This window comes from Alosa sapidissima, chromosome 1 (genome assembly GCF_018492685.1).
Source record: "Alosa sapidissima isolate fAloSap1 chromosome 1, fAloSap1.pri, whole genome shotgun sequence".
Lineage (NCBI taxonomy): Eukaryota > Metazoa > Chordata > Actinopteri > Clupeiformes > Clupeidae > Alosa > Alosa sapidissima.
The window spans coordinates 25,156,340-25,174,024 of NC_055957.1; the positions used below are offsets into that span (position 1 = coordinate 25,156,340).

At 42.5% G+C, this 17,685-nt stretch overlaps 1 protein-coding gene across 5 annotated transcripts in view; it reads right to left on the reverse strand.

Annotated features, from left to right (window-relative positions):
- gria2a (glutamate receptor, ionotropic, AMPA 2a) overlaps positions 1–12,567 on the reverse strand; it is a 21,891-nt gene extending 9,324 nt beyond the window's left edge. For all 5 annotated transcript variants that reach the window (XM_042102491.1, XM_042102490.1, XM_042102494.1 and 2 more), the window contains exons 1-8: positions 12,227–12,567; positions 11,823–11,963; positions 2,848–3,087; positions 1,450–1,646; positions 1,041–1,094; positions 771–929; positions 416–583; positions 87–191 (exon numbers count right to left, since the gene is read on the reverse strand). In XM_042102491.1, the coding sequence (XP_041958425.1) occupies positions 87–191; positions 416–583; positions 771–929; positions 1,041–1,094; positions 1,450–1,646; positions 2,848–3,087; positions 11,823–11,963; positions 12,227–12,311 (1,149 nt within the window). In that variant the 5' untranslated portion in view covers positions 12,312–12,567. The remainder of the gene's footprint in view (positions 1–86; positions 192–415; positions 584–770; positions 930–1,040; positions 1,095–1,449; positions 1,647–2,847; positions 3,088–11,822; positions 11,964–12,226) is intronic.
- Between the last annotated feature and the right edge of the window lie 5,118 nt (positions 12,568–17,685).

A 17,685-nucleotide genomic window follows, 5' to 3' on the forward strand; every position in this document is an offset into this window, starting at 1 on the left:
AACTTCAATATAAATGACAAAAATGCAGATTGGCTAAAGAACTCAAAGTGCTTCTTGACAAAAAGGCAATCGTATTATGTCTGAACCTTGACTGGTCCGCTGTTCTTCAGCTCCATCACGTTGACGGAGTAATTCACTCGTTTCCCGTACTGGTCAAACTGAATATTTCCAGTCAGTCCATCCACACGGACCTAAAAACCAAAAGTATGTCAACGCACAAGCACAGAGTCACCACACACACACACACACACACACACACACACACACACACACAAACACACACTAAACAAAAAGGGTCTGAGGGCTCTACATATTCTTTTATACTTTAATTGGTCTCTTTGTGTATGTTTTCAACATGCTGTATAGATCTTGCTAAGTCATCCAAGGGGCTTAGATGATGCTGCATGTGAAGTACCTGTTTTAGAGCTCGTTCGATTTCCACTCCCTGGGACCACGGCACCGCAGGGTTGGCAAGGCAGTCTCCATTGTTGCCACGACGAGTGATGTCTATCCGTTGCTTGTGCAGGAATTTGAAGGCCTCTGTCATCACCTGCACTGCATCATAAGTCAGCGCAGAGGTGTACTGGAGGAAAGCACACAGGAACACACTGTTATCCTTCACAGAGAGATTGAATGCACACACACACACACACACACACACACACACACACACACACACACACACACACACACGTCCTTAGCACCTCACCAAACATCCAGAAAGAGGTTACAAACACACACACACACACACACAAAACTAACATACATACCCTGATCCTGCTGTCAGCTCCTGGGTACTCTTTCTCTTCCAGGGTTTCCCAGTGCTGATCAAACTTCGCCACAACTGGATCATCAAAGTCAACAATCTGGAAACCTGACACATTGGCTCCACCATACTGTATCTTTGACAAGTCACCATCGAGAAAGCCCTGCACATGCCCACACAGAAAAATATAATGAATGAATATTTAACCACTGCATTTGCTTGCACAGAAACATAATAGTGAATCTCATGCTGGATTAAACATCTGTCAACGCACAAAGTTAGCGATGATGTAATGGTATCCCTTCACATGGCGACCGATGGTGATAACCTGAAAACAGAACAAAATAGAGTTCAGTTCCACGTGTTGTGGGGAAATGTGTGTCTGTGAGTATGTGCATGCGTGTGTGTGCGAGAGAGAGAGAGAGGGGGGGAGAGAGAAATGGAGAAAGAGAGAGAGAGGGGGGGGGGTGGAGAGGGAGAGAGAAATGGAGAAAGAGAGAGAGAGAGAGGGGGGGAGAGAGAAATGGAGAAAGAGAGAGAGAGGGGGGGGGAGAGGGAAATGGAGAAAGAGAGAGAGAGAGGGGGGGGGGGGGAGAGGGAAATGGAGAAAGAGAGAGAGAGAGGGGGGGGGGAGAGGGAGAGAGAAATGGAGAAAGAGACGAGTATTTAATCTGAACATATACCTGCTCCATGATATCCTTGACCTTGTCCTGTTCACAGTCTAAGATGACCCTCTTCTCCTTCTTGTTCTCAAGGTCCTGGAAGAGTGAGCGATAGGCCTCATCTTTCCTCTCATCCTTCAGGTTGCCCACGTTTATCGCGGTCACCTGCCACTTACGCTCCGCAGCTGTGTCGAGTACGGCCTGCAGCGTTGACAAACCTACAGGGAGGGAGAGGGAGAAAAAGACAAAGCTAGACAGAGACCATTGTTATGGGAGAGAAAGGTTGATTGAATGGGCAATGTTAGTACTTGTAAGTATGTCGACATATAATTGGTATGTGTGGATGTATGTGTGTGTGTGTGAGAGAGAGAAAGAGAGAGAGATAGAGAGAGATTTGTGGATATAGGTGCAAACTATGTTGACTCCAGTTCAAATGTGTAATGAAGGTTAATGAAAGTGAATCTCTGTACATCACTGTCATTACATGACATGTTAATCAGACTTAATCAAACTCCGTGTCTCCCCCTCCCTCTGCCCAGTCTAAATTAACAAGACCCTGTCTCATTTAAATCAGTCCAAGCATTCAATGCCTCTATGGACTATGAGCTATTCTGCACTGTGCACTACACACACTCACACACACTCACACACACACACACACACCGGTGTGCCTAGAGGCTACTCTCTCTCCTTCCATCACTTTTTTTTCTCTTCAATTGTGCTATCTGTCCTCTCTCTCTGCCTTCGGCCTCCTCTTACTCTCTCTCTCTCTCTCTCTCCTAACAATGGCTAAGCTGCATGGCTGATTTCATATCTAGGACTCCGTGGTGATTCTGTTCCTGCTGCGTGCATCCACAGACAAGACAGGAACGACTGACCATGACAAGCACAGCAGCTATTGTCCCCAACTGCAAACAATTACAAACCACAAAACAGTCCAGACAGCTTACCATCAAAACCAACAACATCAGACATGGAGCAATGCAATTCAATTCAATTCAATTGATTGCAACTGTCTCATAGAGCAAAAGGCCTGTAGTGCCTACAGTAAACACCCAGGTGACAGTGGCCAACTGCCTATTCCTTTAAGGGGAAGCAACAGTGAGCAGAACTCATAAAGTTGGACCTCATCTGCCAGCCAGGTAGAGATAGAGAGGGCAGTGAGTAGGGTAGGGGGCAGGAAGGCAAAATCAGAGAGCCTCGTACTACCTAGAAACACCCACATCTGGTGTGTGTCGTGAGTGTGGAGGAGGAACATTTAATGAATGTATATGATGTCTGATTACATATGTGAATGTACAATGTGTGTCAGTGTGTGTGTGTGTGTTTGTGTGTGTGTGTTTGTGTGAGAGCGAGAGAGAGAGAGAGAGAGAGATGGAGAGAGAGAATGAGAATAAATATGTGTATATGTATTCATACCTCGGTCACCATCATACAAGTAGGCAAACGTCTCCCATTTGTAGTACTCCACAAGGCTGATGAGTGGCCCTTTGATGTCAGGCCGCATCTGAAGCACAAACTGGTTGAATCCGTCGGCAGGGAAACTTGGTGTGATGAACGACACGTGAAGCGTCTCACAGAACGATGTGATGGTGTTCACCGACTTCTTATCGTAAAACCCAAATATGGCGTACACCCCACGGGAAAACTGAGAGCAGACTGTAGGTAGAAAAACAAAAATGGAAAAGATGGAGATTTACACTTGACACTTCTGATGAAAATGCAGGCTCTGGACGTGGTTGGAGTTGGAGCACGACCTGCTTATTCTCCTGACAAACTCCTGATCTTCAAGGATATGTCATTTATTAATGGCTAGGGTCAGTGATTCTTTCAAATTCACATTTTTGTATTCCTTTCATACATTGTAATGTGTACTGCAATTTCATAGTTCACCAATACTGAGATTCGTCCTCCAGGACAATACTGATAATGATATTGATTGTAACTCTTCAAGCACTCTGCAGCACTTCAGAGTCATGATGCCATCGATATTCTGTGGTCAGAGTGAGCAATGTTTGGATTGGATCGCATATTCATTTTTCATATCTCATAGGAGGCATCATTTGCACCTCTCTAGTGAATGTGGCATCCTCCAATATATTGATTGGTGCTCAATACATCCCTATAAAAGAAAAAGGCTGTGTAGCTATTTTAGGGTGAGACCGCATGCATTTCCACCATTAGGCAACAGCCTAGCAACATGGGGTCTGACTGTCTGATGACCCACGCCATCTGCTGCATCAGAGGAACCTGGATGCGACAAATGAGTCTTCGGTCCACACAACACAAAGCGTCCTCCTCATTGATAACACGACTGCATTCAATTCCACCTGATTCTGTCTGTTTTACATAGAAAATCCCTCATCAGTCAGGCCAGTATGCGTTGGGATGGAGATAGTGTTAAAGGCTGGGGTTTCTATTCCTCCGAAAAGGCCATTTTTCGGATTGTTTGTCTGCATCTATTTTTAGAGAGTGATTGAACGGTCAGTCCTGGGTTGCAGTTGGATTGATGGGGTCTAATTGCAAGGGAGTTAAAACACGATGCAGTCAAAAGAAATCATTACAGACCCAAACACAGTAGTGTCGCATCTACAGTAAAAACAATGAAACAAAAACCCAAGAATGAAATAGAATGCCTTTTAAATTCACAATGAGGTCTTAGTCTACAGAAGTGAGCAGGCTTGACAGAAAGTGCTTTTTCTCTGTGCTTGCTAAAGGCACTTTGAGATGTAGGCTTTAAGTATTTCCAGATAGATGAAAAACGAATCAGAGCTCGAATCTTCCTGTCAAGGACAATGTGATTAAGAAGACAAAAATTGCGCAATTCAGAGATATTCAACAGTGGCCTAGTCTGCATCGCCAGCACTCCAGATGTCACTATCTCACTGTCCTTTGCTCTGAAAAACACATGGCCACATACGGCATGAGCCGTGGGCCCAGGAGGATGAAGTTTTAAAGGGATAAACACACTCTGGTTCCCATGCATTACCTTGTGTTTGTGTTGAGGCCAGAACGGAGCAGTGGTAAAATTAGCTGTCCTACTTAGTTGCCCTGCTTTCTGTGCTCTAAAGGAAAACTACGCACTACGTGTGATTCCAAGTGTGTGATCGTGTTTGTGTCTCATGTGTGCATGTTAGAGCAGCACACAGGTGAGGTGAGCATGTAAATATTTGTACAGTACGTATTTTTGCGCATGTGTGTGTGTGTGTATGTGTGTCTGGGAGAAAAAGGGGGGAGGGGGGCAATGTGGATGTGTTCAGTATGCGTCATTATCTGAAAGGACTGGGAAAACATGGTGTTTACTTGTTTCTGCTTTGTTTGTTGGAGAGATTCTAAATAAATCAAAACAAAGTCACAAAGAGCTTACGTATGAATCTGTTATGAAACAAACTGCCAAATCAATATAGCATGAGATCTTATCTTACTGCTTGCGAAATAACATCTAGCAATGCTTTACTGTTCTAGAGTTGGTACAACATTCATCTAACAATGCTTTACTGTTCTAGAGTTGGTACAACATTCATCTAACAATGCTTTACTGTTCTAGAGTCCAGCTAGCTGGGATAATATTAAGGTTTTGCACCTACGTCATAATGTCATGTGACCGTTTGTTTAAAACTAGAGTGGTAGGCAAGAATGGTAGGCAAGGCACTGCAGAGAGTGGTAGGCAAGCCTACAACAGTCGGGTTGCATAGGCTACACATAGTTACAAATAGCTTCAAAATTGAAATTTTAATATCAAATATTGACCGGGATGCCGACCACTTGTGTAGGCCCTAACAGTTGGTTTTACAATAAGAAGCAAAAAGGCGACGAACGACCGTTTAGCCTACCTATCCTCGTGGTTGTGGAGGATGATCATTAGCAGCTGTGAAGTCTTTTATTCTCAAGATAGCTTAATGGTGTAGCCTACTGTCTACGAAGACGTAGGCTAAAATACTACTATCTACAGTCATCCAAAAATGAATTGCCAGAGATAGGCTATGAAGGGAAAAAGTGCAGCATTTTAAACATGGCAAGATTATTTTTACCGGAACAGTTTGTTCTAATTTGTCTCGTGGAATTCATGCTTGTGGACATCAATCACCTATCTTCTGTCCTTCTATTTCAAGTTATCATGAGTGTCATTTGATTATATAATCACAACAAATGCTAGTAAATGAAAACAGAATAGGCTTATGTGCTATAGGCTAACGTTACAGGTCAGGCTAACTCCCGTATGTCAAAATAAACTGATTTGATCCTAATTGTTTAGCGATCACACACAACAACTTAACACAGCAACCTCAAACACCACTGTTGAACCTAGGCTACTGCTTGTCATGTAAGAAATAAGCAGTTTATGAATTATCTTTATTCGTTTAATCAAGTCCACATGACCAAAATAACAACATATTTAAAGGCTGAGCTAGCATAACAGCCTAATATAGGCGATGCTGCAATGGATAACTAATAAAAAGTTTCATACAATTAATGAACTTTATCACTCACATTCTGAGTTTTTCTGGGTGGTTATATATCCATGCAGATCGTCTTCGAATAAGCCATCGCTGTTATATGATATAATATGTTACAGGATTCATGACTAACGCCATTAATGTTACATGATGCTGACTGACTCTGGCTATAACAGTAGGCTACCGTTTTAACGTCTGCTGAGTCTACTGCCTACCAAGACCTGTCGCTGTTCAGTTGAAGTTAAATGATCAAATATTGTTTGATTTTGTGTCAGCTTTCAGAAGGAAGACATGTTCCTTTCTGGTCAAATTTCACAGCTTCTAAGAAAGGCTATTGTCTTCGTGTAAACCGAGTTTTGAACAGAGAAAAAAAGTTAGGCTACCATTAGGCTACATGCAGGTTCTCCCATAACGTTATCGATACAGATCAATGCACCAAATCAGGGCGATTTTAGCGAAACAACGTTCCTGTGACAGGCTATCAAATATTGAACAATGGGATAACGTTTCATCATCACCTTTATTGATGCCTGAAATGTTGACATTGCTGAAATACAGAGATGTAGCCTACTGAGAGGCAGCTGCAGACAACGATGTTCAATGGGTTCAACTTGTCCCTTGCCTACCAGCTGGATGTAAACAAAGCTATAGAACCTAGAATACGTCACATGAAAAACGTTAATAACACTGTTGAGGGACTGTTCACTGGGAAAACAGCATTGTTCAGCACTCCACCCTTTTATACTAGCTGTACAGCCTATAGCATTATGGCCCTGCAATATCATGACACACTTCCCAAATGTCGAATGACGTTAAATAAGTGTTTTGTATGCTAATGAATGGCATACAACCCCGATGAGACTGGATTTCTTTTTCTTTCTTACCGAAAAATCACATCACTGAATGAAATCATTATTTTGGATAAACAACAATATTATTAAACTACAAAATATATTCACCATCAATAGTCTGCATTGTTCACATTGCCTAATGTCAAAATATGTCATGTTTGTACATTGTTGTAAAAGGAAACACTGCCTGTCCTACATTTCTTGAAACTGGAAGATGAAAGATGACAATTACATCAGTAGTTTACAGCTTCTGAAGTTCATTCACTTTGCTTACAGTTTTTGTAATTCTGCTGACACAAAAACTGGCACTTATGGCACAATTACTGAAACCACTAAAGGAGCCAGAGGAAGAGGAGAAAGACTGAAGAAGGACTGGTCAGGCTTTGGTTGACCAAAGACTGTTCAAAGGGTAATTTGAACTGTAGCAGATGTATGTGGGGCTTTTACAACCCCACCTACATGCAACTCCCCTCTGGGTGAAGAGGCCTGTGGCAACACTGACATGGAGGCCTGCCAGTGCTGGACACTCCATTGAAGACCGTACTTCCCCAGTCATGGGCCAGAGATGACACTGCATGTTGAAGAGGTGCTGTGGCCTGATTCACATCACATATACGATGGACAGTTAGCTTCAATTCTGTATACTGCATTGTTTTTGCTGTACTGTAACTATATATTCATATAATCTAAAGTGTTAATCTATCATATCCAATGCATCCCATTTGTGTTCATAATTTAAATGTATGATGCTACGAAGGAAAATACCCAAAACTTTAGATAATGGCATTTTATGCTTAACACATCTGTCTACAGTTGAGGTGTGGAAGGAACTTCATATTTGTTGTTTGTGTGTAAAGTTGTGATGCAAAAATAATTTTTTTAGAAGATTGCACATTTGAGTGAGTGATGTTTTGTATTTTATGGATGTGTTTTTAATTATTGTGTGGAGAGGTTTGACAAAGAGGGCCCTAATTTCAGAAATTGTGATTTAGCAATAACAAAAATGTAATGTAAGGTTTTACACAAGGTTGTACAAAAATTCAGAAATTATTATTTATTTTTTTGATTTTGTCTATCAAGTCCTAAATACAATAGCCCCTTTATTATTGCAAACAAAGACAATAACAAAAAACTGTAGTTATCTTCTTCAAATACATATTTCTCCACAATCATGCTGAAATGTGATTATTTAACTTGTATACTGACAATCTCTCAATCAATTACTTCCCCAACTTTTGGTTATAAAGGGATACCATTATCTTGCCACTATCTTTTCACACAGTCAAACACTTTGCTAAAAGACAAATGGCTAATGACAAAGGCTTACTTCTCTAAACACGTACATGTATGAAGGAACCCTTACATACTGTACATACAAATCATGTCAAGCCAGCTGCTCCCCCCTCCCCTCACACAGACTGTTTTAACCTTCCAGGGCACGGCTCGGGTACACAGAGCACACACTGACACAGCCACACACTCTCTTTAATCCTTTCTTGAAGGTGAAGCTTGATTAGGATGGAGGGACAGAGAAGCGCCGAGGGAGGGAAAGTGCTACATTCTTTTTATCGTCCTGTCTTCAGCACAAATCCTCAGTACCTGATGAAGTGATGAGAATATTTATGTGCTGGCCTCTCTGGAGGTGCACAGGAGAATAACCTCCAGATGTGTGTGTATGTGTGTGTGTGTGTGTGTGTGTGTGTGTGTGTGTGTACGTATGTATGTGCATGTTTGAGTGTGTATGTATAAGTGTGTGTGTGTGCATCGTGTGTGTGTGTATATGCGTCGTGTGTGTGCATTGTGTGTTTGTGTGTGTGTGTATGTGTTTGTGTGTATGTTTGAGAAGTTGCTATACCAATGCTTTTTTCCATTTCAGACAGTGAGGACTGGCAAAGGGGGGGAAACATTAACTGATACTACAAATGAGTAAAGACAAAGTATTCTCTTTCATGCGGTAATTAACTTATTAATTTATGCCAACCAACAAATATCAAGATGCTCCCTGAGGAGAGGAGGCTCATTCAACTAGCAGGCCAAGTAGCCTTGCACACAGAATTGTGCAAGAGACATAAAAACTTATAAAACGCATAAAAAACAGCTCACTCTCTCGCACTAATGGAAAAAACCATGTGAAGGTCTAACTTTCAGTCATACAGAATGAATATACTAGAACTGAAATCTGGAGTGTCTCTTTATCCACAGACAGCTGGAAGCTTTAGTTGAGTGCTGCAAACTGAAACTGAAGGGTCAGACGACCACCTCTTTGTCTGGCTAAGCAATAAGCCACCTACTGTCAGGGCCTGACATCATACTTGCTGTACCTGTAAAACTGTTACATAACTTTTGCTTCACTTAATATGAAGATTTTAGTATTAAGAAGTACTTCAGTTTCATATTACAAAACTCCAGAGCCATTTCACTTAAAATAAAGGAATATCTTTTCAAAAACAACTAAACAGTTTCCCAAAACATTCCACCATTTCTAGAGATCTGATCAGTATTCCATGTTAAGGTCCCAATTCTGCTGTGGATCCATTTAATTTGCAGTATTTCCTTATGCAAAAGACCCCACTGGTCTACAAGGAGCAGTGGAAAATCCCAAAGGTGCTTTATCCTAAGACATCATAAGGAGCCATCAACTGATTGAACAGTAGGAGCATGACATAATTTATGCACTATGAATGACAAATAAGCCCATTTATTTTATTCCTGCACCACCATCTAAAATCCCTTCCTTACTTCACAGCTACCATCTCTCATTCCCTGAGATCAAACATGTGGTCACCTCATATCTTTAAAAATCATGAATCACACTAGATCTGCATTACATTCTTTTTCAAAGACAGGAAAGTGGCTGACCTGACTTAAACAATGCTAAGGTCATAGTCTTCCCTGGTGGTACCTGCTGGTCCACGTTAGACAGTTGCGAGTACCCGTCGCAGCAGTTGCAGCAATGTGCAGTTCTTCTCACATTTTAAAGGTGACAAATCTGATATCAGCACATATTTCATATCAGGCCTCTAATATACTATAAAACATTATTTCGTTTGCCAATCAATTCATAGGAGTAACATGCATATCTGCATACAAACATTTTCCCTGAAAATGCACTTTACAGTGTCTTGAGTCTTTATCTCCCACAGGGTGCCCGCTGGAGGACTAGAGGTCTTGACCAGAAACTGTCTATGCACCATCCGGAGGCCAGAGGACACTCCTCAGCCCTCTGTAGAAGCCACAGATGTCTTTAGTAAGTGAAATATTTGGCAACCTTTACGCAATGTCCTCAGATAAAAGCAATGGCACAATGTCACCTCTTTCATCGTCTATTTGATCCTCATACTTTGAGAGTTTGAGAGGCCTTTTATTGTTGCGGGACACCAAAGGAAGTCACCAAAGTGGGAATGCCCTTATTATCATTCTCTGTAATTCATCTAAAACAACCTCACAGTGCTTAAACTTTTATATTGGAAGTGCACTGCGGTAAGGAAAATGGAAAAGCTCTGTAGTACCCTGTCATTTATTTTGAGAATCTAGGGTTGCACATGGTCTGCCGGTGACAGACACCTTTCTAAGCTTGCTTGTTTTGTGCATGCTGTATGGGGCCCATCTGCATGATTCAGCAGCATAGGGTGGTGATGGCATGCGGGTGACTTAATGCAGTGAGGGAAGCTCAAATAGTGCTTGGACCTCTACCTGTACACATTCTCTCTCTCTCTCTCTCTCTCTCCATTTCTGCCACACGTACACACACACACACACACACACACAAAGACTCTCTCTCACACACGCAGACGCACACAAGTGACCAGTGTTGGCCAGATCTCTTGCTGGCCCCGTCGCTTTCTTCCTACGCGCAGCACACTTCACTGCACAGCCGTGGGCGAGTAGAATCAGCGGATTGTTGCTGGAAATCCCTCGCCATTTTAGTTTCTGCGAATTTGTCTGTATTATAAAATGATTTTTATGATTTTCACCCTCTGAATCCATCAAACTGTTTCCCTCACATCATAATCGATAAATTCACCTTACTAAGTCGTGTGTGTGTGAGTGAGTATATATAGAGAGAGCGGTGTTGTGGTCGGGAACGAATAAAAATCATCAAAGAAGACTAACCGTCTGTAAGTTTCAAGAGCCTCTAATCTAATAACCTTCAGCGGTAGTTCCTTGTGCTCTTCACCGGTATTATCTAAAGACACGGGCAGGGCTGATCTGTCAAAGAACGCATTTGAAGCTGCCTCTTAGCTCGGCGGTGTGAGGGGGGAAATCTTATTCTCTCTCATTTTACGATAGTGCTGGTTCATTCCAGGGAATAAAAATCGCCCTTTCTCCACGTCAGAAACCTAATTCATCAGCAAGTGTAAGATAATTCAAGCAGTTCTTTCACCGTTCCTAATGTGATCAAACGGCGCGTATGCAAGGAGGAAAGCGGGGGCCACACGGTTACTGTGGAAACCAACTCCATGCTGATTAGGAATTCATGCCGATTACACAGCGAACCTTTACATAATATCATTTCATACAGCTGCCAACATGCAACTGCCTATTATGATCATTCTATTAAAAACGCGGTTTGGAGAAAAATGACTCAGATGGCATACATGAAATGAACCGCGATGAGACACACGCCACTATATCGGTATAACGCACAGACAAGCGTTAATAATAGAACGCATGTATGATGGTTACGCCATCCAACCCATGTACCAGAGGCGGCCAACACACAATCAAGCGCGCACACACAGAAGTCCCCATGTTGCTGAAATATTCAACGGCGTTAGATCTCTCGAGCTCGCCTGACTCCGGCTAGCAAACGCGCAATGCTACTTGACAGCTGATCCTAAATCAGCCTGTCCATTCTCTTCCGATCACAGGCATCGCGAGCTAAGCTACCAGACCGCTTTCAGAACAGTAACGTACTGAAGGACACAAAACGCCCACACTGAAAGCAAAAGCCCACAACAAATCAAGGTTCACATCATGGGCGTCGCACCATTATTTTCTGGCAAGTAATTGCAATCAGAGTCAATAACCAGGTTACAAATCAGGCTCTGTTAAATTCCGAAATGCTTCACTGAGCTGCACTTACAGCAGTTGGTGATGGCGAAGCTGTTGGCCACCTCCAGGTTGTCTATATGGGGTGTGAGACGGAACTCGGCCGTGCCGAACCGAACCATCCCGATCCGGAAAGCGCTGTATTCCTGATCCGCGCCTCGAGGGAACAGACCCCCTAAGACAGAGATGTAAAGAGAAGGTGAGAAACGTTCTGTCAACACACACATTAAATTAACAAGAAAAAATGGCATTATCTCTCTTATTTATCAGCATATGTTGCCTCGAGGCTCCGAAGCGCAGAAGATTTCCAATTTGCCCCTTCCCCGAAATGCTCAGTATCATAGGCTGATGTCCTAAATTGCCCACCGCGCGTAAACCTTGAAACACAAATGTGAATATTTAGTTGCAGTCTTTCAATTGTAAGGTTATGATTCTTACCAATTTGAACGCTTGGAGATCCACCAAACGACATCCCCCACAGCACGGGCAATATCAAGCCCGTTAAATTCATCGTCTTTAGCATTTCCAAAAGGCGCTACGACATCCACCATCCAGCGTTTCACTGGTTATAAAATAGCTCTCGTCCCATGGACCCGACTTCTCATCATACATACGGGAAAAACCGAGTGCCTTGCGAGGGTGAAGAGACCTTTGAGCCCTTAAAAACGAATGAGAGGAACTAGGGAGCGGGCGATGCGGGGGAAGAATCGCGCACTGATGCGGGTTTCTAGTGCTCGCCTCCTTTGCGGCTCCGACCCTCGGAATCCTTTCAACACAACGGACACGCGAGGAATACTGATGAAGACGGAGAGAGCCGAGAGATTCCGAAACTGGTGTTGCAGCTTGAGCCTTCGGATACGAGATTCGGGCCAACGAGCATCACTGGCCTCGTTCATTGATCGATGCGGTAATTTTGAGGCTTGGTTAATTGGCTGGAGAAGTCTACTTATATTTGGACATTTGCACTGATCATTTAGTGTAGGCTAGCTGGGTCAGACCATTAGTGAGGGCTACAGGCCTCGATCCTGATCATAGTGGGCTGAAGCAGTACGACTGATTGGATGCGATTGTATTTTATTCCTGGCCTTATGGGATGTCATTTAAACGAAATTATTTACATAGAAACAAGCAACACGGGCGCTCAAGCAGCGTATGCTTTGTACTACTGGCTACGATACAAAACTCTAAAACGGTAGTAGGCAAAACACCATTTGCATACGTTGGCCTTTTTTGAGAGCCTGTAGGCCTATATAGTCAAATAGCATCCTTGCATACAGAATTAAACATCACGTGCCAGCCACATGCCAGGCAAGGCATGTCAGCTATATTTTTGTGTTTACGTAATGTCCAGAATCATGGCTAGGCTAAAAAAATGATCCAGGCCTGAACATTTGTTAATAAATAGTAATCCTCAGTAAGTATTACTAAGTGACACCTTATATATTAAAGTTTACATATACAAATTCAGATTAAAAAACTATAGTCAAATAAGTTTCAGAGGTGAGTTGGAATCAAGCTTTCTGGAATAAGCTAATCCTGGCCCTGGCCTGAGACCTAAACTTGAAAAACAATCCCATCTGTGCTGTTTACAAGGTCAACATTGCAAGCATTGTACAAGGAATTGTATTTAGTATTATCTGACTGCAAATAGATTCATTATTAGATTATAAGAGGATGTGCCAAACACAGTGGTCAGTGGTTGCTGCCTGATGAATGGATTGTCTGGGCATGCCTTCACAGCGATCAGTTGTGTGGTGGTTGATGCCTGATGAATGGATTGTCTGGGCATGCCTTCACAGAGGTCAGTTGTGTGGTGGTTGATGCCTGATGAATGGATTGTCTGGGCATGCCTTCACAGCGGTCAGTTGTGTGGTGGGTGCTGCCTGATGAATGGATTGTCTGGGCATGCCTTCACAGAGGTCAGTTGTGTGGTGGGTGCTGCCTGATGAATGGATTGTCTGGGCATGCCTTCAGCGGTTAGGATGAAAGTAAAAGGGGGGCAGGGTTGGTCAAAGAGCTCTGCTGATCATGAGTTATGCTGTATCTACCAGTTGTTGGCTACAGACAGTGTATGTTGTACTGTGAAGGAGTGCCTTTACAGATCTCGAGTGGAGTCACAATGTTCCGCAAACATTCCAAAACGTGAGGATAGCTTGCCCAATATACATTAAAATACTTGCATTACTCGCTAAGGATGTCATGCAACCTGTCATAACATAAATCTTCCACGTGACCCCATGTGTATGAAATAAAAAGCCTTGTGGGATATGCTGACCAAGGTCATATTCCTCAGTAAGCTTCATGAAGATCCTCAGATCAGAGCAGAACAGCTTGTTGCTCAGGCCACCAGCTCCAGTTAGCTCCTGAGAGGGAGCGCCAGCAGTGTGATTTCAACACCTCCAGCTGCACTCTCACCTCACTAGAAACACACCACCTCAGCTCTTAAACACAGTCCAATGCACAGCTAAGACTAGACAAGGTGTGGCAAGGCAAGGCAAGACAAGCTCATTTCTATATACACAGAGTGGTTCTGTGTGATTGGGTCAGACGCTGATGCTTCCATTTGACCCTTCTCATTTGCTAGTCTGTCCTCAGTGTTGATGGGTGATGCAGATGTCTCAGTGCTCCATTGTTATCTGCACTCCATTTTCCTGCTGGGGTCCTGCTGAGGTCCTGCTGAGGTCCTGCTGGGGAGTTTGACGCAGATGGATGGCTTTGAGTGATTCCAGCAGTGTCCCTGTTGTCACGTCTCTGCGGTGACAATGAATCAGTGGAGTTGGGGTGGGATATTGGTGTGTATGTGGTTCTCTGTGATTGGATCAGACACAGATGCCTCAGATAGCCTCTTACAGACACAATCTTACACACAGATCATCTCTATTTTACTGTTGAGAGTCCTGAATGTTTGATGCTGATGATTGGCTTTGAGTCAGGAGTCCAGGAATCTCCTTGTCATGTTTTTGTGTTCTTCCACAGTCTTCATTTCAGTGGAAGCAGTCTGTAGGCTGCTGGGTGCTGATCAGAGGGCTCCACCGTGGAGGGGGTCAGGTGGGTGATGGAGAGAGAGGAGCTAAAACAGCTGACAGCTAAAACTTAGCCCCCCAATCCAGCTGAGTTCTGTGCTATTTGGGCTAACATATTCTCTGATTTCAGAAAATGTTAAAATTGTCTATAAAGTTCATCCCAAATGAAAAAGATTTTTTTTGTGAGCCAGGTGTTTAAACTGAATAGTCTGGTAAATATAGAACTAGCGCCTGCTGGGAGTGGAGCACTGATGAAAATCTGTATTCTGTAAGCTCACATAGGACAGAAAAAAGTTCTTTTAAATCTTCTTGGACATACAGCTGTTCTTTGTAAATGTAATTTGCTTCAACATGCACAACAATGTGTTTTAGTTAGTTTGATATTTTTACACTATTTCTGCCAATCTGATTTTTGTGTCAGACATGGATGCATTTGGAGGACAGCATACAATCATCCTTTCCCCACCAAGTCACCAAGAACGAGGGTTGTGGGATGAACTAGGTGCCGAGAGCTGCTTCTTGCCTGTGCTCATCTCTCTATTGTTGTGGTTTGATTGCTGTCTGCTTTGAGTCTGTTCCCTGGGAAGTTCCTCTCCCTGAGGCATTCAAATCTGCCCTGTTGTAGTTTACTGATCTGGCTCTATTTCTAATCCTGGAGTTCATAGGTCTGGTAACATCTGAATTTACTGGTGTTGTTGAGGTCCTTACCGTTTTTTGTGTTTCATATTTTGGGTCTGTCACCTTGCCTGTGCCAACGCTCTATATTTATGTTTTGCTTTGATAAATTGATGCCTTCATCCACTCCATCAGCAGTGATACCAGCCTGTCAGGGTACATTCTCTGCATTCCAAGTTGCTGATGCTGCACTCACTTCATGAGATGTCTTTCATAGTTCATCCGCCTTTGATGGAAGGGCATCGATCTTTGATAGCAAAGTAGAAATCCTTTAGCTCAGAGCTCTTCCCACAGGATCTCGTTGGTCTTGGGGTGGAGGAGAGCATTTTGTTTTAATCCAACTTCAAGATGACTTGCCATTCAGTTCTTGCCAGTTGAGTTAGCTGGCTCATGTAAAGCCATTTTATTTCAAAACCAACCAATATAGTTCAGGGTATAAATGTGTTGGTTTCCCTATGTGTGTTGCTTGTGACAGTGAAAATAAAATTGTGAAAAAGGGTGGAAATAGCCCAAAATGAAAGGTCCAGCAGAGGGCAGTGCGAAAAGTGTCCTACTTGCTTGAGTAGGAGGAGAAAGACTGGTCAGATAGCTTGGAAATGTCTGAACTGAAGGTGGACTATTATGAAAATATTGCACAGGTTTTTTCTTAGAGGCGTATGTGACTTTTCAGACAGAGCAGGTTGCTATGAGACAGGTGATGAGCTCTGACCGGAATTTCACTCATAAACAATGTTTTGATATGACACCTGTCTGACATTCCTTAAAAAAGCTTCTGGGCTCAAGCATTTTAGGATGTGCTTCCTGAGATGAGGTGTTTTTGGTTTATCTGAAGATGAAAGGCCTTGATTTGGCTGGAAGTATGTTTTGAGCAGTGAGCCTTGCCAAGAATGCTTGTTTTGAAGAACAACTGCCATAAAGCCAACAGCATGTTTGGCCAACATCATATCTGGAAGCAACTTGGGGTCTGATTTTGGGAACCAAGCCAGCTTCTGTTACATACCTCACACACCAAGGGTCCAGCATGAGGGGAACTCCCCAGGTCAAAGCCAGGTTAGCCACCATGAGGAAAGAGGCCAATCCTGTCAGCTCACAGTCCAGCACCGTCTTAGAGCCAGTGCACTCCTCAGGGGAGGCTGAACAGAGAACTACTTTCCCCAGATGCCATGAATATAGCAGCCACTCAGACCTTTTGTAGGTTTTAGTGTAGTTTAATAGATATCCAGCAGAGAGCAGCAGAGGGCTGTTGTAGGAAAGCTCAGAAGCTCCATCCATGTAGGGATTCTGTAAAAGCCAGTTATTTACTATTCCACAAAGATAGCCCATCGTGACCAAGACCAAGCACACACTGAGTATCACTTAATACACTCTCATGTCTCTCTGAAACGTGGTATGTTTCTATCATTCCAAATTAGGGCTGTCAAAATAACTGATTAATTAATTTGAGAAAAAATAACTGATTAAAAAAATTAGTGCAGATTAATCGATTCCGTATGACCTTTGACCCCGAGCCGTTCTAGTCAGTAAAAATTAGAGAGAAAACGTGCTGCCTGGATCACTGATTGGAACATTTACTTTTAAAAAACGCCCTGATGGTGTTGATAAAAATAAAGTGTTGAAAATAAAGTCCTTTGCAATGTCTGCAAGTGTTGACATTGAGGGGAGTGTTAATTTATTTTCATTGTGTCCCCTAGGTTATATCTGTGGCCTGAAATGCCTTGTATGTGAAAAAAAAACTTCTTCCTGAAGCACTTTTGAATTTATTTCCTCAGCATATTAGGTCATATCATAGATTATTATGGCCATTATTTGAACAGTGAAAATAATAATAAAAGAGTTTTTGAACTTTAATGTCACTAATGCTGATTATTCAATGATTCATTTGAATTTAAATATTTAAAATACTTTCACAGCAAAAATTATATATGCGATTAATTTAGATTAATTAATTCCTATTCCTATAATTTAGTTAATATTACTGTTTAAAAAATAGCCAATGGAATTGCTTGACAGACATAAGAACAAGAAAAAATCTCAACCCAGTTTCATAGTTAGAGAGAGCACTTGAAAGGTTGACCATGTCTGGGTACTGAACAGGAAAAAAATGTCATCATTATCATGAAGCAACTGATGGTAAATCAACCAAAGAAGAAACGAGCAATCATGTATTAAGAGGCAGCCGTGGCCTACTGGTTAGTGATT